The 24,105-nt window shown below is 40.5% G+C and overlaps 2 protein-coding genes across 2 annotated transcripts in view; both read right to left on the bottom strand.

Moving 5' to 3' along the window:
• LOC111663108 (kinase suppressor of Ras 2) overlaps window positions 1-5,557 on the bottom strand; it is a 37,940-nt gene extending 32,383 nt beyond the window's left edge. The window contains exons 1-2 of the mRNA XM_087176853.1: window positions 5,523-5,557; window positions 2,657-2,791 (exon numbers count right to left, since the gene is read on the bottom strand). Of these exons, the coding sequence (XP_087032979.1) occupies window positions 2,657-2,791; window positions 5,523-5,557 (170 nt within the window). The remainder of the gene's footprint in view (window positions 1-2,656; window positions 2,792-5,522) is intronic.
• A 3,363-nt stretch (window positions 5,558-8,920) lies between these two features.
• LOC147818507 (kinase suppressor of Ras 2-like) overlaps window positions 8,921-24,105 on the bottom strand; it is a 53,620-nt gene continuing 38,435 nt past the window's right edge. The window contains exons 5-6 of the mRNA XM_087176883.1: window positions 12,910-13,082; window positions 8,921-9,015 (exon numbers count right to left, since the gene is read on the bottom strand). Coding sequence (XP_087033009.1) covers window positions 8,921-9,015; window positions 12,910-13,082 — 268 coding nt within the window. The remainder of the gene's footprint in view (window positions 9,016-12,909; window positions 13,083-24,105) is intronic.

The following is a 24,105-nucleotide window of genomic DNA, read 5'->3' as shown; positions in this document are numbered from 1 at the left end:
TGATTTCTGATTATTTCCAGGTTTGTGTGAAGATATTAGAAACTGACAGTGTGCTCTCAGACTTTATAATGAGAATGAATTTAAAGGATGTTCATTTTAAAGACAAACCAGCCTCCAGAGCATTTACATCAGGCAACAACAGAGACTATAAAAACCTGTTTGAATTGTTTCCATGTGTAGACATAGATAAAAGTAGCCTCATCATTATACGACAGTATAATGATGAGGCTACTTTTGTGCTGCCTGTATTTCCATTGTAAGGAACTCTCGCTTCAAAAAAAGGTTTTCACAACAAAAACCACTTTGCTTGGTCCATTAGAGCTCGCGATGACTGAGCGGCCCAACACATTTATGTGCCACCTCTTAATACCAGGTGAGAATGGCAGCCTAGTGAAGGCGGTTGGATGCGGTGGATAAGCGCTGAGATGATTTCGTTCTTCTGATGTGCTGTCTGACAATAATTCAGTAACAAAAGAGAGAACCGTGCTGAAAAACGCTGACAAAATCATAGGTCACGCCAGAAACCTCACATATAACAGGGTTATTTGTGTTACATTCTGTTCCACTTTGGACAATTTAGAAATGAATAAATACAGTCGACTGAAACAACAAATGGAACAGGAAGAGAGGTGTCAATCAAATTTTCACCACACCAAAAAATGCTGCCTTAGCAACGCACTCCAAGGACATACAGTATGTCCGACTCACAATGGACAGCTTAAAAAAACATCATCGATGCAGCCGAACAAGAGATGTCGTCTTTTTTATTCCATGATTTCTCCTTCCTTGCCTAAACCTACAATACCCACAACGCAATTTGACCACCAAAAGTTTAGTTGATGATTCGGGTGTGTTATGGTAGCAGAAGCTAATGTAGCCTTGAGACGAAGAGCGGGCTGCAGAGGTCTGTGAGCTTACTTCTTTCTGACTCCACACGTCCAGATTTTTTGAAGCCCTCAGCCCCGACAAACACGGACTCAAATGACATCACTTGAGGCAATTTACACAGCTTTGTCTGGAAGGCTTTACACAACTACATTCACTGAGACCTCAGACCTGTAAACAGATGTACATGTACTATTCATGAACACACACACTTTCCTATCTCTCATTCATTTTCTTGTTATTCCCAGTTTTGAATGGAAGGAAGAAAACAGCTCAATCAACAAATGTGCAGCTTTGAAATGACAGAATAAAACAGAACAGGAGAGGAAAGGATGGAAATATGAGAGAATCTGTGCTGAGGAAGTCTCGAGGGTCACGTGTAATAATTGAGTAGTTTTCTCAGGATGCAGACTTATTCATGTCACTTTCAAGCTGGAAATGAATTCCAGGACGACAAGAGCAGAGGGGATTTTTGTGTGTGTGTGTGTGTGTGTGTGTGTGTGGGTGAGTGGGTGAGTGGGTGTGTGTGAGTGGGTGGAGGAAATGAAAAATAAATCAGGGAATTATGAGGATAAAAAAAAAAAAAAAAAACAGTTCCAAGAAGTTCTTTCCTAAATGAAGCAAACACCTAATGCCTTGGAAGTTAAACTGTGGACCGAGGTTTGCACTGAGACTGATCTCAATAAGAGAGGAAAGTAGAGATTCACTTCAACTAGGCTGAGGGGAGAAAAGATATCTGAGTTGGAAATCCCACAATAGTGATCGAAAAAAGCAGCAATATATTATTAATCTCCTTCGCAGTCACAGAAACTAACTCCAAATAAAAACGTATCTGTAGAAATTATTTGAAAGTATTTTCACCTACACCAACAAAACCATTCTTTAGCCAACTGGGAAATATGTCAACAAAAGATAACAATTTTCCAACCTCTTTAGTAGCGAATGTGAATCATATTCTGGGGGAAAAAAATAGCATTTAATAGCATACATGTTTTACATATATGCTTCTGATTTACTGAGAAAAGAAAAAGACGCGATCAAATTCTGACTGAGTATATTTTGAGCCCTGGTCGAGTCTCGTTATCTTTGGACTGAGTGGAAAACGATCCGCTCAAAGATCTTCAGGACAAATATCTCTACTAACTAATGCAAGAAGTCTTGGAGGGATTTTCAATACATCTGCACTTGATGCTCTTCTGCATCTTTCCACACCACAACTTTTGGTGGTTTTAAATTGACACATAAATTTGATCCAAATACTCTGGGCGGCTCTTGACGAAAAGAGTCCACATAACTGTTTTAGTATTAATCGTAATGCCTTCTTGTGTAACATTAAACTGTACTCTGCTCATTAAAAGAGATTTCTTTCAGGGGAACAACATCTAGATCACACAAGCTTTTAATTGGTGTTATGTGCTTAGTTATAAATTTTGTGATAATTTGTACTTAGTAAAGTCTCCGTCTTTATAACTATGACTGGTGCTGGACTGAAGCAGATTCTCTCCGTTCTGAGGACAGCAGATAAGAAATCTTTTGTGTGAGGGGCTCCATCAGTCTTATTAGATGATTACGAGGCAGCTAGTAATCGTGAGTCGTTGTCAGCGCTAATCTCATGGCCCTGGTGCCGTATAGCATTTCCTGGTTCCTGAAACACCCTTCCTCCTCCCCTCCTCCTGCCTCTCCTGAGGCTTGGTGTCGTCTCTCTGCACTCCGATGCATTGCTCAATTACACTCAATCAACCTGATAACTCAATAAAGAGAGGGAACTGACATCATCTGCTTCTTGTCGGCCTTGTTGGCGACTGGCAGATGATTGGACTTGTCAGCGGCGTGGTCAGGGCTGTTTGTCATTGTGTGTGTGCCGTTGATGTCGCCGTCCGTCTTCAGTGACAATAGCTTGGTGGTTCTGCAACGCATGCAACACATGCAACACATGCAACACACGCAACACACGCAACACACGCAACACACATGTGGTTATTTGTGTGCATGTGTTTTGGAACAGACTTGAGTTTGTGCCTTTGTCAGAAAAAGAACCTTTGGAGGTGAAGTCAATGGTCAAATTTTAATTGAGCTATTAATCAGTTTACTTTATTATTGTTTTTTAATTTCTCTAAGCTCTCTCTCTTTAAAGTAGTATTTAATGACAGTGGTGGAGTTCCCGTGCTGGATTCAGACTGCCGACCAAACACAATGCATGCATGTTATACAGCATAGACACCAGTCTATGTTTCTGCCAGTGGGTGCTCTAAACAGCTGACTGTCCCACCCCCACATTGAAGATACACCTTCTGCAAAAACCATAGCCTATTTAACTTGTTGCTATATGGATTTAGAAAAGGTCAAATGCACGCATTTCAACAGCAACACACACACACACACACACACACACACACACACACACACACACACACACACACACACACACAGGGACAGGGGCCTGACAGCGGCACAACCACAGCAGCTTCGTCTCTACGGTTGATCCAGCCTAGCACCAACCTGGAGTTTGTTACCAAATCCATGTAAATATGACCCCGACTGCACACTCCTGCTCGACACCTATCAGTCTCACTATTTACTTCTCGCTCTCTTTACACCATGTCACTGTATTAATGCCAACAGAATGTCCCACCACCTTTGCTTCTAATTAAAAGATCAGATCAAAACATTCTCTTTGCCTAACCATCCGAAAAACACCAACCCATGATGCTGCCAAAAACAACAAGATGCTTACATGCCAAAAACAGTGTCACGCTCTACCGCTTTATCTTTCAGTGCTGTCTTTGCCTTGAATAAACACATCTTATTTTATTTTGATGATGCCATGATATCTCATTAGGATTGAGGGCTAATCAAATGCTGAGTGGAAAAGTTTTCAACATTTGTACACACGCCACACATTTCTCGAGAAAACAGAAATATAATCCTATCAAAGCATCTGTGGAGGTGTCACACTCAGTAGAGCAGATACCGCCACCAAGGCCAAACAAACACATGTCTGTTGGATCCAGATTATTATCTGGATCTGCACCAAACTGTACAAAGCCATACATGTAAAAACCACATTGATTCATACATTATTTCCTGAAAAAGTGACGAAAGTGTTGAAGGAAAAACGATAAAACAATTCCTGGATTCACCCCTTTCACCAGACCTGGCCCATGGCCCATCCCTCCACTCAGTCTAGTGAAAATCGGTTCATTTGGTAATTCCACTGACACACAAACAAACAAAGGACGGCTTTGTCAATTTTCATATTCACAGGCTCTTACTAATGTGTTTTTACTTGAAAGAAAAAAGTGAAGACACTGAGATCACACTTGTGGATTGGAGTCTTCAGATGAAAACTGCTTTTAGTGACTGGTCTCTCTGGAGAGCTGTAGCATTATTGGGTAGAGGTGAAGAGGCACAGGCAACGGCAATGATGGTTTTTTTTTTAGTAAGTTTTTCATCTTGACTGGAACGCTGCTTTAAACCTTGACAGCTTGACCAGCTTTCATAGATGTTAGCAGGGAGATGCTGACATGGAACACCTACCCAAAACCTGACAGTCAGACCTGATCCACCAAATACACGCTAGCATGATTAGACTTGACCTAATAATGCATGTGGTTGACCGAAACACCACTGGAGCGTGCGTGTGTGTGTGTGTGTGTGTGTATGTGTGTGGTTGTGTGTGTGACAGATGAGCCTGCAGGAGCTGAGAGACCCCAAGGCGCCAGACGACAGTGTCCTACTCCATCTTCTCTGATTGGCCTCGGCCTAATTAAGCCTATGCCGTGCTTGTGCCCCCCCCCTTTCCACTAGCCAGTCACATGACACCCACAGCAGGCGGTGGGGTTGAGTGTGTGTGTGTGTGTGTGTGTGTGTGTGTATTCTTGTGTGGGTTAAGAAGAGAAATGCAACTACAGAAAAAAGATGAAGGAATATATGTTTCTGTCTGTGTGTGTGGGTTACACCGAGGGGGATATGTGTGTGTGTGTGTGTGCGTGCAAGGATAAAAACACTACTCAAGTCTAGGAGCCTATTTAGAGCCAAATATAGTTTATTTGACATCAGACTGAGATGCCTCTCCAAGTGATTGACTGAGCGCTAAACACTGCTATTCCCCATGGAGGAGAAATTTCTACTGCGGGTGAAAGAGGAAAGAGAGTGGAGTGTGCGACAATTAAAAACACTAGATATTTACAGCATGAAAAAAAAAAACACACACACACACACATACGCACACAAATTCTATTTATTCTAATTTGTCGCACTGTCACCGACACCTACTCTCATCATTATCAGAATCATCAAGGTCGTATGCAGCTCAATGGGCGGAGGGGAGCAGTTTGGCAGTTTGGATAAAAGCTTCAAATGCATGAATGAACTGGCACAGTATTTATTAGGAGATAATCAATAGCTTAAGATGGGAATTTACCAAACAAATTCATCAATAAACAACTTCAGAACCACAGTTTGAATGAGGAGCTGTGGCCAGTTAACAAAATACAGAGTCTGACAGGATGGTGTCTGTATACAGTGGACTGTGCAGAGCAGCAGAAGAAGTGAACAGGACTGTAAAAAATGTGTGGGCGTCTGCTGCACAATGTGCTGCATTATAGCACATGAGTGTTATATGAGCGATATGTTACAGGCTGTTGCACACCGTATTCTCATCGTTCGTCATCCGTGTGCTTTAATGAGACTTTCCACAAGGTGAGAGTACACAGCCGAACAAGTATTTGTTTGGAATGGCAGCAAGAAACGACCTAAGAGTGGAAATAGACGAGAGCGTTTTTTTTTCTTTCTATGCCTGTGTGAGGAAAATAAAATAAAAAACTCCTCCGATGAACGGGAGACAAAGCCAGGTTGCACAGTTGCTATGACAACAGCTACACGCCGATCAGCCTTTTTGCAGAATATTTTGCTGTCAACTTTGACGAACAGGACCACATACACACACATATATATATATAACACATTTACAAATAACCGACATACACATGCAAACACACACACACACCCAAATCCCTGTGAAAAATTTTCCAATAACCATCGCAGTGCTGGGAAAAAAAACAGCAATTATCATGGCTGAAACAAGTGTCTCCGCAAGGCCTAATAGATAGTGGGAGTCTTTTAAGATCGGCGGTTTAAGTGTGCCAGTGAGACAGAGGGAGGAGGAATGGGAGAACAGATGATGCCTGGAGGCCTTATGGCTCGGTAGACACTTCCTCAGTTGGAGAACTCAAATGGCTCGGAGCACAGAGAAGAGTAAACCGACCGACAGACAGAGCAGGTTTCGGTGGCGATGCCAATCTGACACTACAGAGGGCTTTCAGGTGACGTAATGCCTCCTCCAGCAGCTACATCAGAGGCCCAGTGCTCCTGGACACCACTGATGACGAACAGCTAATTGTTTTAGTACTGTTGAATACCCATGGGCTGTGTCTCAACCGAGGTCTGATGTCTTCCTCGAGCCGTTTTGCCTCATACCAATTTGAGACAATGGCTAGATAAAAATCCCAAAGTGGACTAGAAAGAGGCTTTGGTGGCGCTGACAGATGGGGAGCCCAAACATGCATGAAGCATTCAATGCATCATGAGCAAATAGAGTGAACTTGTACTGTGTCATTTGTAGAAGAACATTTTAGTAGCTAGTTTAATGCCATTAAAACCTGCTGGCTAATTGGCTATTACAGCAGTTTGTTTCGGATTAGCTGCGGTGACAAGTTACAGCGCAAAGTTCTTCAGACACTAAAAACTAATTCATTGTTTTCAGAGTTTACAAAGTTCACAAAGGGGTCGGTGGGATCTTTTTCCCAACGACAGTATTTCAATATAGACGCAGTAGCAGTACAGTATTCACAAACACTCCTCTGACTTGTGCCACTGTTTCTAACACCTGCCCTTGCTTTCCATGGAACCAACACAGCAACTATTGACCAGTTCACCTGTTTATTGACTGGAGTTTATGACCTCCTCTGCAGGGTTTCATTAGTCGGAGTGAGACAAGAGTTCTGCACCTGAAATAGAGTAAATTAAGACCAACCTGCAAAATATTCACCGCCTGGAAAACAGTTTTCTTACTGGTGGCCTGCTGCTACAGGAGAACATGTAAATAAAAAGTCATTGCATGAATAAAATTGTCTTGATTTGCCAAGAATATACAGAACAAAATACAAAGTATAGAGAATAACAGAAAATACATGAGATTTACTTTCTATTCCGCCTGCTAGTCAAAAGCAGAAAAAAGCTGAGGCAACATGTCAACATCCATCTCCTCATAACGATGAAGCTGTGAAACGATGTTCGAATGACGACCATTTGCATAAAATTGTGCGTCTTTACTGAAACACTGAATTGACGACAACCTCAACTATCCCTCTAAGTTAGCTCTTTTTTTTCCTCACCCTGTTATAAATTTAGCCGGTATTTGTAGCCATTATTTATTTGCCAATTCTCAAAGGGACCTCCATTGTGGTGCAACGTTCGGTTGCTAGGAGATCTGTGACGCAACTGCAAAGCGTCTATGTGAGGGTTCGGGAGAGCGGGTGACGTCATTAGAACACATGTAGAAATAAACAGGGTGAACTGTGCACAAAGCGTATGAAGAACATTCAAGCCATTTATATCCACAAGCACACACTCACAGACTCCCACACTCTCTCTCTCTCTCTCTCCATCTCACACACACACACACACACATCAATTTTGCAGCAGGTGTGTGTGTGAGTGAGTGAGTGAGTGTGTGTGTGTGTGTGTGTGTGTGTGTGTGTGTGTGTGTGTGTGTGTGTGTTGGTCGAGTCCCAGGGCTGGTGGTGGACCTCCAAGTGGACACGAAGCAGCATCACAAGCTGGGGCGTCTGTCCGCTAGAGGTGAGCTGTCGGTGGAAAATGACCCACTGTGACCACCATAACTTTTCACATTAGACAAAAAAAAAAAAAAGACTTTTCATAACACCTTGAGCAAGAGCAAACACACAGAAAACTGAATATTTATTATTCAAGTCAACCACGAGGGTAAACAGCCAAAAATAAAAACATTAAAAAACATTACGCTAGCTTGCTTGCAAAAAGTGAAATACACTTTTAAAACTTCTGTTTCGTATACATTAACATAACACAGGCGCTGTGCGAAAAAATGAACCGTGATTCCACTGCGCAAAGCCTGCCCACATAACTCCATGCATTAGCATGATTACACATATTTATTGTCTGTCTGCAGACTTTTGTTGGTGTTTGTGCATCAGAACTTTAAAGTAATTTAAGTTTTGCAAGCAATAGTCTTCTCCATGGCACAGGTTAGATGCCCACTGCATTTTATGAGCTCATAATCAGAGTAAATGCAGGGCACTAAACAAGGAGATAAAGAGTAAATAAAGGGCCTTCACACCCTCACAGGTGCTGGTGATTAAGGAGGGTCACAGGATGTCACTACAACTACATGTACGCCAACAGGAGAGTCAGTGGCTAGCTGTGTTTCAATTCAGGAACTGCACCCTTTGGAGGATGTCATAGATCGCAAAGGCGATGGAGGATTTCCAGTTTGCTTCACCACCGCTGTGTGTATGGGTTTACCATGTGCAGGGCCTTTAATGAAAAGGACTGGATTGCTAATAAGTTTGCCAATACTGATCTTGTTTTTTTTTGTTTTTAGTTAGTGTTTTCCAACTCCACTAACTTGATGCTTAAGAGAAGTTCTTGTGTTGATTGTGTGTGTAATTTTAAATCTTCAGTAGAAACTGGAGGAAAGTCAAACAGTTATAATAAAGGGACTAACACATTGTTTGTTCCATGAGGTTTGTTGTTTACAAGATGGAAAATAGAATAGAAGAGAATACTGCCAGCCTTATCCTTTTAAATAGACCAAACATCAGCACACAATTTCAGTTATCTGCAGATAACGTCTGCGTCTTTTTATCTAGAATCCAACTACGCGCCGAAGACCGCCCGAGCAAAGATACACTGCTGTGAATCTTTTATGAAATCTAAACATATCATAACCACGCTATCACAGACAGTATCTCTGGGTGAAAAGCCAAACAAACTCTTAGGAGGGCGCTGACATTTCAGCTTGGACTGGGCACTGACTCATCCTGAGCAGACAGTGTTTGGTCACCTCAGCCAGTCCTGTGGGTCCTCCGCCTGTTTTGATTCAGGTGAATAGACAGATGAGAGTTAATGCTGTTGGCTGGAGGGTCCTGACGTATCAGATGGCAGTGATACCGTAATCCCAAACATAGACCTGGACATAGACGGCTATTTAGCCTGGCTGACTGGAGTGCAAACACACACACACGCGCGCCTGTCCACATGCTCACGCAGGCGTTCACACACAAACACACAGGTATGCTGTTCCTAAAATAACAACTACGAACTACCCCCAGGGAAACTGAGGCGTAAGAAATCATTTCACTTTACTTAGTTATGTACAAGTAAGCACATCAAGCCCTGAGTGATCTGATGTTTCACTCTTCTATTTTTGTATTATTAAAGGTCCAATATTGTATAAAGTGAGATTTCCATGTCTTTTGACTAAAAAGCAGGTCTAGGTTCTATATAAACACAGCCTGTATTCAGAAACTGAGCCTTAAAACCAGCCGTCAGGACTTCTATAACTGTGATGTCACAACAAAGCAATCACCGCTCTCAGTCATGCCCCAAGCCCCACCCAGCCCACCCAGACCCACCATCCAACCAAGACTCGGTTTCTCTGAGTGTTTTACCTGAAATCTGCTATATATTTATTACTCGAAAATCAGACAGCCAATCAGAAGAGAGGCTCACAACCTCCCTTCTGACTGGCTCACCGGCCTGTTGTTACTAGATCAGAGAAAAGCCTAAGATGTTTTTTGGTGCTTAAAATCACAAATAAACAATATACTGTATACTGGTGCTGTAACTTGTCAGGATATCAAAATACAACACAACGCGTGTGAAAGTGTGAAATACAGGACCTTTAAGCACAGTTTTGTCACATAACAGACTTTCTATCGACCACAGAGCACTGCATTTTCTTTCTTATTTCACCAAACAATACAATTCTGACATATTGGGTACAAACATAGTAGTAACACGAAACCAAATGAAAAACTTAAATAAAAAGAAATCTGTGTGAAAGAAGGGGCAGAAAGTGGGTTCAATACATCTGCAAAAAAAGCAAAAACTTGCAGCTTTAAGTGACTGAAAGATGACAAAGTTAAACGTTGATGCTATGACTGTAAATACACAGACAGATCAGTTACACTCCGGGAGAGGGTTAATCTAAAAAGAAATGCAAATAAGCCGATACACAAACAGAAACTCTGTGCACCTCGCTCTAGGCATTTACAACTGTAATTGACACCAACTCAAACAAAGTTTTTTAGCAGTCTAACTTGTATTTGGGATAACTAAAATAGCACACCTGAGGGAAGTAGGTCATATTAAGGTGAGATGTTAGAGGTGATATTTCTGAGGGAGCGTATAAAGATGTACAACTGCGTCAACCTTGAGAGCGGTCCACAGCGGACAGCTTATCTTGGGTTTTAGGGTGTACAGGCAGGTTTCCAAACAAAGCTGCGATACCCGCCGTGTCTAATAATGCTTTCTAGTACAGCAGGATAAAAAAAGCAGCATGTACTTCCTCCTAAAAAACTCTCCGTCTACGTAAGAAGTACTATCTGTGCTCTAGCCTGGAGCAGACGCTGTTAACTTAGACGCTCCAGCTCAGTGGGTTGTCAGTATACACTCCCACACACATACAGGTGGAGACATGGGAGATGGCTTCATTGTGAATGACTGCAGGCTTGTGATCATTATTTACAGCTTTGTGATCAAATATCATGTCCCTACTCGTTTAACTTTCAGATTTAGGTACTTGACTTTCTACCTTTATCTGAAAAAGCAGGTCTGGATTCCCCCTTTTCAGAGTAAGATTATAATTCAAATTAAGCAGAGAAAACAACTCCCCTGACAAGACTGATGCTGAAGTCTGACAGCCAGCAATTCCTTATGTCTGCACATCTCATATTTATATATATAACCATGTGTTCCAGTCTGGAATGAATAGCAGACAACATAATCTATAGTGACAAGCACAAATATGTCATCACACTTAAGAGAATATAAAGGACCTTCTTTCCAAATCTTTTTAACCTTGTGGGATGATACCAAGTGGATCAAATACAGTTAAGAACTTCAAGAGAAAAACCCTAAATTGCCAAATTATGAAAGATGGCTCTAAAGTGGTGACTCATTAATGGTCGAGTCCATAACAATCCATCAACCATTAAGTCTGGTTTGTCACTTTTTATTAAGCCAACAGAAAAAGATGTGAAGTCAGGGATTTTTACAACAATCTGTTAAGTCTTAAATTCTAAATATTAATGACGTATTAAAGGTCCTATATTGCATAAAGTGAGATTTCCATTTGTTATTTGATTATAAAGCAGATCTAGGTTGTACATTCATACTGTGGAAGTATCAAAGTGCTCAGACCACAAGAAACACACACAGCCTGTTTTCAGAAACTGTGACTTAAAACAAGCAATCAGGACTTATGTAACTTTGTGATGTCACAACAAAGCAGTCACCACTCTCAGCAATGCCCGACACCAAGCCCACCCAGACCCACCATCCAACCTTGCAGTTCAGGGTTTCCCTGAGTGTTTACCTGAAATCTGGTCTTTATTCTTTCACTCAGAAAACAGTCAGCCAATCAGAAGAAAGGCTCAGAGCCTCTCTCCTGATCGGCTCACTGACCTGTTGTTACTAGAGCTCCAAAGAGGAGATGTAGGACTACACTGGGATGGTTTTTGGTTGGTTTCTAAAACCACAAATACATCTTTTTATGGATATCAACACTTCAAATAAAAACAGTGTTAAAGTGTAAAATATGGGACCTTTAACAATCAAACATTAACCATTAAGTCTGCAGCTGGTTTGTCACTTTGTATTAAATCCTTAAAAAGGTATGTTTTTGGTATATATTTTTGCAGCACTTTTCCAGAAGATCACAGGTCCCTTTTGTCAAACTGTGTTTTTATTAATGGTTTAGAAATGCAGAAGCATTAGTAAATTATTTTTCAATCACTGAAAAAAGCCCTTAATTGCAATTTATAAACCCTCTGTAAACTGTAACTGTACTGATACTCTTAATGCACATGCATGCATTAGAAATTGAGAGTATGCCAATGAATTTATACCTTAATTCCCAAATCGGTCTTTTTTTCCCATCCTTATTTCTGTGTCCTTTCATGCATATGGTGTGTGATTATTCCACGGCATGCCTCAAATGAATATGCACTGCTGTGTCCCACATACCTGTTAGTCAAGGTCTACAACTATTCACAACACTAAGTGACGGCCATACATCACTCCTTTCCTGACATGACCTCCATTACTTTCTATTTTTTCTGCCTCTCCTCCTCAGTCTAATGGCTTCTGCAGTATGCACGTAATGCTTTAACCAATAAGGCTGCCAAGGTGCAGCAACACACCACCTCCGGTCATTATGGCTCTGGCCTGATTGTTCATTTGTTGCATTTTCCAGCAGAGCTCTACTTAAGTATATTTTTAACAAAAAGGATTGTGGTGTTAAGAATGATTATGGGCATATGAGTGGTCTTTTTTTTTTTTTTACCACTGTGGAGAGGTCGGTTTGGTTAAGTGCCCAGATTTCAAGGCAGATTGACACACTGAGGTCAAAAACTACAAAACTACATTAGACAACTGTTACAAAGCTGGTTTTAGTACAAGAGTAAGAAGATGCATTCCAAAGGATTTGGACTGCTTTGTCTTCAGAGAAGTAATACAGACTAATTTTGGTTTACAAATGCAGATAATCCTTCAACCCAAGTTCAGTTTTCAACCCCAAAGTGCACTACCCTTTCTTTTAACTGAACCAGGCAGAGAGCAGAAATGAAACATTGCCTGAAAACTAAGCAATCAGATGTCATAGAGGATTAGAATATGAAAGACATATATTAAAGGCATTAAAAAATCTAATGTCATAAATGCTTGAGTGTGAGCTGATTAAAAAAAGAAGAGTTCTCTTACTTGCAGAGGGCGTTTCGGCGTGGACGGGAGGTGTGGACGGGATAAAAGAGGGGAAGAAGAAGGATCGCAGAGATCGTTCGGTGTGGAGGGGTGAGCGCTGCGTGGGCAGATTCTCACAGCTGCCCACACTGCTGTGGATCTTAAGGTTCAAGGGCTTGGTCTTCTTCTTGGCTCTGAGGGAAACAAGACAAGAAAAGGAAAAAAATGTAATGATGGATGTATACTCATCAAACCTGGGATAGGGTAACAATTATTATGTCCTTTATCTTTTACCAGGAAGATCCAGTGAGATAAAAAGAGGGAGACCTGGCCAAGGTAGCAATCATACAAAAACATATTAAATCACAACATATTAAAAGCTTGAAACAGCATAAAACATAAAACTCAATGGCCTCACAAGAAAAACAAGTACAAGTCTCGTTCACCACATTTTTGCAATGCCCTTAAAATTTTCAATGGCTATAAAAGTATCTAATTTAAGATCTTTCTGCGGATTATTCCATGTCCAAGGTGCATAGAGCATAGCTGATAGCTGCCTGAGCTGAGGCAAAAAGCTATTTAAATTCCAGTGACAGTAAATATCTGCACCAAGATGTCAAGTCTGTACATGCTTGCTGTTGTTATGAAGTGTGACAATGTACCTTGGCCTTACAACAGGACACAACTTTAAAGCTTTATGGTAGGTTGTATGACCTTCAGACGATGCCTTGCTGTCCTTTTTTTTTTTTTTTTTTTTTTGAGGGAAAAATTCTACAAACAACTTTTGACACATCTTGGCCATTCTGTTGGTAGAAAGTATTTTTTACGTCCTTAGATGGTTGAATAGTGTAGACAACATACTGGAATGTGGCTAAGAATTTCTGAGGCATTTGAAAGGATGCCCACATCTCCCCTCCTTTTAAAAAATAAAAGTGGGGAGAAATAAAATGAATAAAACAAATAACAAATGTTCAACATTTATAACAGCAACATTAAGGTGCAAAGGCTTCAGTCACAATCACACAGAGATACCATTCAATTTCTCCACCCACAGTAGTGCATACACACAGACCATAATACACTGCAGCTGCAATATATGTTGCATTTTGAGTAAGTGATATGAAAAGTGGCTGGAAAAACTCTCTCTCTCTACTTCTGTCATTAACTATCATTATCATTCCCTCCACCTACATATACTGTAGCCCCCCCCCCCCCCCCCCCCCGGCTGAATGCAACAAGTTCACATGAGCTCTCAGAGAGGTATGAAAGTGACCCTGATGGACAAGGCAAGGGGCACCAAGAGAAGTCATTTCCAATACTGTTACTGCTAAATGTCTCCTGGAGAGCACTGAAAACAACAGATTGATGATAAGAGTTTCATTTTATCACATAGTTTAATTTGTTCTATCTGTTCTGAAGGTCAAGGGGGGTATTGTTTCAGAACAAACTACTTCTGAATCCATGCACACCAGCTCCGGTTAACTTGTAATGCTGCACCCAACAAACTAACAAAACAAAATTGCTGCAATGCAACCTTTTTTTACATGACCACAGAGAACACACCATAGATGTGATGGCACCGACGGTAAGTACAGTGTACTGTACCCGTATAATTATGGGATTAAGTGATCATGATGCAGTGTGCAAGGTTGGGTGTTATGTTCACAAGCCACTGGCAGGAGGCCAGAAAATAAAACAAACTGCTGTCAGGAGGAGAAAAGCAGACGGGATAGGAAGAGAGAGAAGATTATATAAGACAGGACAAAGAAAACCAGTTCATTTGATATCATCATGCATTAGTAAGCATTTCCAATTGAATTTGATGGTGGGTTTAATGTTTGTAACCTATTATTGATGCTGACAAATAATATTTCTGTCAGCTTTACTAATTGTTAGATTGTACTTACATACATAATCATCACAAGGCTGTTTAAGTGTAAAATGACTTTTTTTCTTTTCTTAAGAAAAGATTTATACAGATAACTCCATTACAGCAGTGGATGGAAGAATCGCTGCAGTATTAGCAGTAGCAGGAATTGATTGTACAGTAGTGGTCATTATTTTTCATCAATTTCATAGCACCCACACAATTCATCTGTATAATCTCCCTCAATTGAAAAGACCAAACATAAAGACAGCTTAAGTCACAATCAATCATTTTAATATATTCCTGCCAGGTTTAAAGGAAAGATTTGTCCTCTGTCTGGCCATTGTTCACTTCCACCACAAAGAGTGTTTGACTAAGGCAAACCTTTCTGTTCAAACTGCTGCTGTAATCCAGCAAGTTAAAGAAACAGCAAAAGTACCTGGCAAGTTTTCAGAAAAACACAGCCAGGTTTTCGGGTTGGCAGCCAATGACAATTTGAAGTTTTATCCGTTTAGACTCGAGGAACCATCTGAGAAGCATCAGCGTGAATTTGAAAGTTGAGGTTTGAGTGAAGGGATCAAGGCTTAATGAATTAGCTCTTTGGACCAAACTGACAAGGGGTGTTACCGCAGAACACCCAACAGCTGTCTCTGTGGTTGCGTTCTTGCTTTTTGGCAGAAGCCTTAAAATTACTTGAAAAACATCTTTTTAAATGAGTTTTTCATGTCAAATCTCAAGTCACCAATAATTTCCCATAATCACCAGCTTTTGTTTGTCCGCCTGCTTCCTTTTGGGGGGACCTGTCATTTCAAATTTGAGTTTTGGATAATTAAGCCTGAAAGTGCAATTTGTCTTTGTCAGCTTGTCATAGAATTTGTTCTAGTAAAACTTTTATGTGTTTCACTAAAGATATCACCTAAGTGCACAGAACCTCGTGTCGTAGGGAGGTAAATATGAACCGAGTGAACTGTCGCACAACTTACTTGCTGGCTTGGGCTGCCTCTTGGGTTCAAAAACATGAGCCGTGGTGAAGTCTGGGTCCTGTGTCATGAAGCAAGATTAGTCTTTTATCCATCTAAGTTTTGATTTGAAGACCCCCTCTGAGGAAAATCAAGTTTTTAACCTTGTTAACTTGTCCATTAGATGTTTTTTATATGATACAAGACAACTGTATTTCCACCTTGGAACAGCAGTGAACCAATGACATTCTCTCTAGAACTGTTACAGTAGCACAACTACTTACACTGTGTCAGCCACTGCTCGTTACAAGCTAACAAAGAACACAAACAAATAAAAGATGCTAACTGCTCTAACTGTTCTGATACATCTAGTTGCAGATTTTGGTCCTAACAGATTCCTCAGCTGAGTCTGGGTCTGACTGAGGCTCAAACATGTGGCTGAGTAACACAAACCATCTTGGCACACACTGCTCTTTCACCTGTCAATCTAGCGTCAGCAGAGGTGGTGGGCGGGGCACAAGGCCTGATCCAGAAGTTCTCATTGAGGAAGTAAGCGAAGATATGCTTCTAGACCTAGTTTTCCGTTTTCTTTTTGTGGGAAGACCATGTTAAACAAAATATTAATCATAGCAGAGTATTTTAAAACATGCCTGGAGAGGAGCTGGTTTAAGATGGCTCGCTTTTAACAGGGGTATATAACCTAAGCTGCAGCTCAAAACCTGTCATCAGCCCTACTACTGACCAATTAGCTCACTGGAATAACAGAGTCATTATTACTACAGAATCCCGACATGAATAAAATAGCTTTTACACCAGGGCCTCTGACAAACGGAGGATACCACACTAAATACATGACTCACTGCAACTCAGGATAACATGAGGCCATTTTGTGATGATAATTGGAAATAAATACCCTCTGTTGTCTTATGTTGGAAAAACAAAATCCACTCACTGTTAATTACCTTCCAGTTAATCTTTAATGCAAATGTCTGAAACAGACAGACCTTATCAGGCATTAACTCCTTCCTTTTTCCATCTCTCTCCTCTCTGCTTTTGGCAGCAGAAACAGACTGACCAATACACTGTAAATATGTGTTTAATGTCTGTGAAAAGTTATGACTTCAAGTAGAAGTTTTCTCTCAAATTCACACAGTTTCTTTAACTCCTGCTCTCAGCTTCCTTTCTCTTGGCGTTGTCCTGCAGAATGTCCATGTCCATTACAGACTATATCTTGTAATGTCACCATGGTTAAAATGCAGTCTGGAATGATTAGTTAAATGAGGTGTTACTGAAGCGAATATCGAACATTCAATTCTTCCCTTCCCCCTGTAATGTTAATCGAGATCAAATTGAACTGAACTTGCTTCGTCATACAGGCCCAAGAGGAAATAACGCATTAAGATATATACACAATTGCATACAGCAATTCATCCAGAGGTACAAAAATAAACCTCTTTTTAACTTTTTTCAGAGTAACAACATTGTGTCAAATGACATGTAGAAAAGCAGCAGCAAGCCTGATTGAGTTCTCCAGTTGAGTGACATCTGATTTTTCAGTCTATAAATGGGACTCTTAAATCATGTCTGAGACATATACCCAAGGCCAGACAGTGAAGGACAGGTGAAGTAGCCAGGAAGACGGAACAGAAAGAAAAAGCAGTGGAGAAGAAGCAGAAAGAAAGAAAGAAAAACCAAAGCAGCAAAAACATGACGCAGACAAAAGCAGGTTGATAAGCAAACAGAAGAGAAGACATTGATTGAAATCCAGAGACAAACATGAAAGTGACAGGTGAGAGTATTAAATATGAAAAGGAAAGAAAAAAGTTTATCCATCAAAAACAGACATTTAAAGTAAAAAAATCTAAAGCTGCGAATCATGCAAAGTAATGCTCATTGAGTGTTAAATCCCACTGGAATTTTTTCCTCCCATGTCAGTCTCTCACTCGGATCACTGAGTCATGCAATTAGGCCTGTAAACCAACCCAGCACTTCATTCCCATCTCCTGCAATAAGGAAGCAGCAAGCAGGTTATCACTTCTCCGTCATAGAGCTTTTGTCAGCTATTCCGATTAGCCCACTTTTACGCCATTTAAATCTAAATTAAACCATTCATCTCCCCGCATGCATGCCTTTATCCTCTCCTCGCAATGACTTGTAGACGTTCAGGGAGGGGAAAAAGGGGGAAATGAATGTAGACAGAAAGGAGAGGATTCCCAAATTTGGTTTTGAAAACGGGGGGCTGTCAACTCCACAGTTGTTAAAAGCATCTATTCAGAAACTTTTTCTACCCAGCATTTGAAAAGTTCAAGGAAAGAGAAACTTAAAGAATACAAGAAGACAGAAGAAGAGGGAGGTGGGTGACTTGTCAAGTGTCAAGAGAAATCAGCGAAGGTGTGAATAGTCTAGTTGCCCTTTGATCTAGTCTAGGATTGTACATCACGATGCATATCTCACAGATGGAAATCACTGCATGTTTGTTTCACATTTCAGGAAGCATTTTTGAGTCTTTTATCCCCCCAAAGTCTCCCACACAGAGTAAACAGGAACACCAAAGTTTTTGTCTGTATCGTTGAGTGATAAAATTACTCAATGTGTCATGTTTATTACCTTCTTCCTTCTGTTACAATGTCCCAGTTTTCTTTGAAATCATTAAAGGTCTATTGTATCTGCTCTGAAGTGAGTCAAAGTGCGATGTAAAGTTTGCATAACATGTATTTGCATCAATCCAGGATTAAAAAGTCATGATGTTTGTCGACGATGGCTTGTTTTTTCTTGCTGATGATCTTTCTAAGTTAGACTTTGATCGTGTGGGCGAGTTAGAAAAAAGTTGAAATATATTCATCTCAAGTATAACATGTCAACACCAACATATCAATTTTGTCAGTATTTTGACTTCTTGATTTTATAAAACCCATAAATTTTGAAAGATGCAACGAAAGCGAAGCGAAGAGAAAAAAAAAGCAAATTTGACATTCATCCACAAACATACACTCATTCATCCACACACTCCCCACCACCCCCACACACATGCAGAAACGCTAATTACAGTGACGCCTTCAAGTAAAAGCTCCATTTCATCACGGACAGAGGAGAGAGCAGGAAAGCGACGATCCTTCAAATGACATATTTCCTTTACGTTTTGACATATCAAGAGGATTTTAAAAAGGCTGGGTCATGAATATTGCACAGCCTCCTGCCTAACTAACTAGCACTATTCAACTGGCATATCTCAACAGTGATACTGCAAAATATTCTGGCTCTTTCTAATTAACACTTGTGTCCATCTAAGAGAGTAAATTATTTGCAGGATTCCATCTGCATACCTCCACTTTTTTACCTCAGAAGTATGCAGAGAGCTCTGCATAGACCCATATGGCTAGAAAAGCACCCTGTTGCTTTTTATGCAAATGGCGCTGTGGAATAATATCTCTGGCAGTCACTGCTCTTTGCTGCTTTAATAAAGTTGGTGGAAAATGAAATAAAGGTGACTAGAATAATGATTACAACAGAGAATTACCGCGAGCCCTTTGAGCTGTTTCATCCAAAGCAAGTTGTCTTGCTTTCAGAAGTCTGTGGCATCGTTCCTGATTGGAATAAAAGCTGGCAGTCTGCTACCCTGTGTAGGCTTTTTATTTTTATTTTCTGAGGCAGTATAGTAAAGCCAATGCCAAATGTAATCTAGAGGGAATTTATTGTCATTGCACTATAAATACAACAATCCAAATATTCTCAAACTCAATGCATTTTCTAAACGTTAAGCTTTTGATTTGAAAATTTTGTTTCATATGATTCACACCTTGGTCAAATTCTCTTATGGCATTTACATGAAGGTTATTCAAATATCTGAATATGTCTGAATATTGTTTGTGATACGACAAGACTGAAATTAGAGAAAGTGTGGTTGCAGTAATACAATCTGCATATACTGCTGTATAAAGTGTCCAGCAGAGCAAAAAACAAGCAGTCAAACAATTAAAAATGTGGTAAATAAAATCTCCAGGTTAGCCAAACCTCTGCGGAAAAGAAAACAATGGTTGACTGTGACATTATTGAACAGTTCATCATAGTTCAGAAATGGGCTTCCTGGTTCTACTTTGACTTACCATATTGGCCTTGAACCATTTCAAAATAATATAACGACATAAAGGACTTAACCTTAGATAAGAGCCAATTTAAAATTACTGTCTATTATCACAGCCAGATTTTGTTGTAGTGGGTTTAACATACGGTTCGAGGGAACACAGGTCCATATCAGGGGCCTCACAAGCACCACTGTGTCCAAATATCATGTTGTTGAGTTTTAACAATGCCCCTTTATTCCCAAATATCAGCAATAATACCTTTGTGGGTACAATGTTATTGTAACCAACACGAATAATGAATGTGTAGAGATTTAAAATACACCAGTACACTGTAAATATATTTTAATTTAGTTAATTAACTAAAATAAAAGTATGAATTAACACCTAAATCTTACAGCATTATCTTTACCAGTCACATGAAAACTCTAAATTAAGGTTAAGTTATTGGTGCAGAAATTCAAGACGAATCGGTCACACAGCTGTTTCATTACGGTTTCTATCTGACAGTGTCATATTTCTTTCAAACACAGTGATATAGGAGCATCACAGTAAAGAAGGTGGATTTAGATTTTATCAGACAGGGAAACCTGTTTGTTGCCTGTAAAAGGAGGCACATCAAAAAAACATATCCTGTAATAGCTCAACCCTCACTGCTACAGAAGAAGCAGATCTGAATCTAGACATATCTCGAAAAATCTCAACCACTGCACCACCAAATCATCCAAGCAACCACGACACGCTGCTGCACTGCCATCGCAGACGTCACCACTAAATATAACAGCATGTTTGTTAATACACGTGTTTCATGGACACGCAGAGGGTGTGTCTGGCAGGCCAGTGTGTGTAGGTGTTTGCGTGCGCCCACAAGCTTTGTTCTGATCGTGGCTTGATGTCTCATCGTGACGACATCTGCTGATCACCTGTTGAGATGGTCGGATGATGATACCGCAAGAGTAAAAAACTCACTTTCCCTCATTCCCTCTCTTGTTATCTCCTCTTTAAACTGTTGGCGTCTCCCACTGGGCTACGGGTGGGTGTCAGTGTGCTGTCAGAGGCCAGGGGGAGGCGCAGTGCTCTCAGTGGGGATGGAAGTCGTGCGAGTGTAGTGGATTGAAAGCTGAACATGATGCTGAGGAGACAGCAAGACACCCAAGGCGGAAAAAAAAGACAGTAAAACAAGGGATTGAAAAGGAGAGCAAGCCCACGTGGGAGAGAGAAAATGAGCGGGAGACAGAGGGGATGACCAGATGAGAAGTGAAACCAGTGGTTTGGGACCGGGGGAGCCAGAGTAGAGGAGTGACAAGTTGACAGGAAGGCGAAGTGTGACATGTTGTCTTTTCAGTAGCTTCTCAGGGATGTGTTTTCGTGCACACTGACACACCTCGACTGCACAGCCTGTCTGGTTGAAATAGTTTTATTCCTACATGCTGTTTCCACGTGAAGCCATGAGCAATGGTGTGGTAATGTTGTTACTGGCATAAAATGTGGTTTAAGTTTTATTCTACAAGATTGTTGGATTTGTTGGCAAAAATTAACTTGACTATACACTCTGAAGAGACTACCACTACCCTTTCAAACTACTACCTTTTCAAGTCAATGTACCAATGATAAGTCAATTAATCAATTAGTCCAATGTGACAGTTTTAATGACTTAGAAATCCTTTAAGTAGATGACTTGTCAAGCAAAACTGTCAAAACGTGATGGTTCCAGTTTCAGATCAGAGATTCTCGCCCAGACAAACCCATTTTAATGAGAGAAGAGATTCAGTGGTCTGAACTGCTCCATCAGAAAGTGAGATGGTGGGTGAGAGCAGGAGAACATAAAATCCATCAGGTCAAAGGAGGGACTCTGTAGACAGACAAAAATCATTGAACCCAGCCTCTGCATTCATTCGCATGCTACAAATTTAAACTTTATTTGCCAGCTACTTGTTACGGGCAGCAGTGTTTTGGTATATTAACTTTAAAAACTTCAGTCAAGCATTTGACCCATGGTATTTGTAGACAAGTTTGCTGCAGTACCGTGGGTCAGACACTTGACTCAAGTTTCAAACTGCATACACCAAAACAAAGCTGACTCGCTTGTAGCATTACACCAGATTCCTCACATGTTTTGTTTGTTGTGTTTCACAGGTTAGACTTATTGCAGACCTCACTCATTTCTCAACCTGTCAAACAAAGCAGATGTGTTCTCAGTGGGCCACAGGTAATACACAGATAGCCAAGAACCGCCAATGTGTACCAGTCTGTTTGTAATATTGTGTTGTACTGCTTTTTTTTTTTCTATGGATGTGAAACAGTTTGCTTGTCTGAGGACAACAAAGTATGATCTGATTCAAGGGATTGAATTTAGGAAGGGGGTAGGGGGTAAAACCCTCCAGTTTAAGACTTGGACCCCCAAACTGAGGTAAAAGCAACCCTTAATTTCCAATGATGGCTTTCCAATATCAAATGCCATGCATTATCTAATATTAGCAAACACTGGTGCTCAGTCATGAGTAGTGAAACAATGGAGGATTAGTTGTTGTAGAGATGTGTTTTGATGTCAGAGTTTACTATTTCATTTTAATTTTTTTTTTTTAAGTCCATTGCGTGGCTGTGGTGGTTTTTTACCTGTCCGATATTTGCTTTAATAGCAACCACAAACCAGTTTTACCTGGTTGGGTAATTAAACAATAATAAATCCATGTGTGCTAAAGGCTAAGTAATTGTATTATTTACGGTGGAAAGTAATAAAGTAGCTCTATTTTAAGTACAGTACTTAAGTACTATTTTGAGGTACTTGTACTTTAATGGCATATTTCCATTTATGCTACTTTAAACTTCCACTCCATCACATTTGCGATGTAAATATTGTACTTTCTACTCAAACTGCATTTATTTGACAGTTTTAGTTAAACAAGCAAGATACTGTCAGGACTGTACACGTCAGTTCACTGAAGCACATGCCTGCACTGTACTGGGTTCTCTTTTGCCTCAGAGAAAAAGTTGACCCCCTCGATTGTCTTTGAATTATTCGCACTCTGTCTAATCTAATACACCGTACAGTACATGTGCACTTTCTTCTGGATAAAACACCTGTCATGGCATAAGATCTTAGGGCTCAGTGTCTTCAATTTGTCATTATATCTCAACAACTACAACAGCAAAGAGCCTCTTACTCTGCCTGCAACACCCATTTTGCTCTTTGCAGGATGCACTAAGCTCCACAGTTTCAAACTGCATAATGGAAGCACACCCCCAGTGAGAAAGTATCAGAAGCAGAAGTGGAGACAAGGGAGAGAGTTGTTGTCATGGCGATGGAGGAAAGCATCTCTGCTTGACAGTTAGATGTGATATGGTCAGTGTTAGATTGGCGTTTTTGAATTGTCAATTTTAGCCCTTGTCATCTATGAGATGAGCTGACAAATTCTCCTGCAGAAACATTTCTTGTAGAACATGTTTTCTTTCGCTGAAAAACATGAAATTTTGTATTCAGGTCAGAGCAGCCGTGACAGTCTCGCTTTATGAAACTTTTCAGTCTAATACCATTTTTCCAGGCACCGTGGTTTACTGTCATTACTGATGCTGGCATTTCCACCACCTGGCAATGATTTGTCGTTCATAGCGACTCTCTGCGGTTCCACAAAAGAGTCTGTATTGAACCGATAGCAGGATTCCTCGGTGCCGAGATGCTCTGAAAGCCCGCAACCAGAAAAAGTTGTGTCGATAAATGATGAATTATTCTTGGCATCCAACTTTTGGATGTTTGCCACTGATGGACTGGATTCAAAAACTGTCCTCGTGCCTTTTGTACATCCATACACTCCTGTTCCGTCTATGCGTACCTCATTTTGCAGCTGAATTGTTTGGGATGAATAGGAATAAAGAACTATTCATCTCGGACGCTTTAAAATGCAAACAGGTGTTCTAAGATCCTTCGTCACTACATGTACAAGATCCCTTCCTAAACTAATCGCAATTTGATGCTGTTGGCAGAAGTCCTAATCAATTTGCAGGCAAATGCAGTAACTGTCCAGTTTGTTATGGCCTTGAATTCTAACAGTAACTGCTGCTTTGCTTGCTGTTTAAGTTTCTGGAGTTTTCTCACCACACAGCCCAAGGCTGCACATGTACTAAAACAGTTTGTCTAGGCCTATCACACATAGTGTGTGTCAATATTTGTGTGGTTAACCACATGATCAGTTTCTGTTTAAATAAAAGAAAGAAAAAAAAAAGCCCAGGTGCACCTTTGAGATCTTAGCAAGGACAATTAATTTTTCCATGAACTAATTTCTTTTGTTTTTCTTGGCACCCTTATTTATACATT

The sequence above is a fragment of the Seriola lalandi genome, unplaced genomic scaffold (genome assembly GCF_002814215.2).
Source record: "Seriola lalandi dorsalis isolate HSWRI2012SDOR001 ecotype SW California unplaced genomic scaffold, Sedor1 jcf7180002054572, whole genome shotgun sequence".
NCBI lineage: Eukaryota > Metazoa > Chordata > Actinopteri > Carangiformes > Carangidae > Seriola > Seriola lalandi.
Note: the sequence above shows the minus strand (reverse complement) of the source record. Positions and strands in the feature narration are given on the sequence as shown.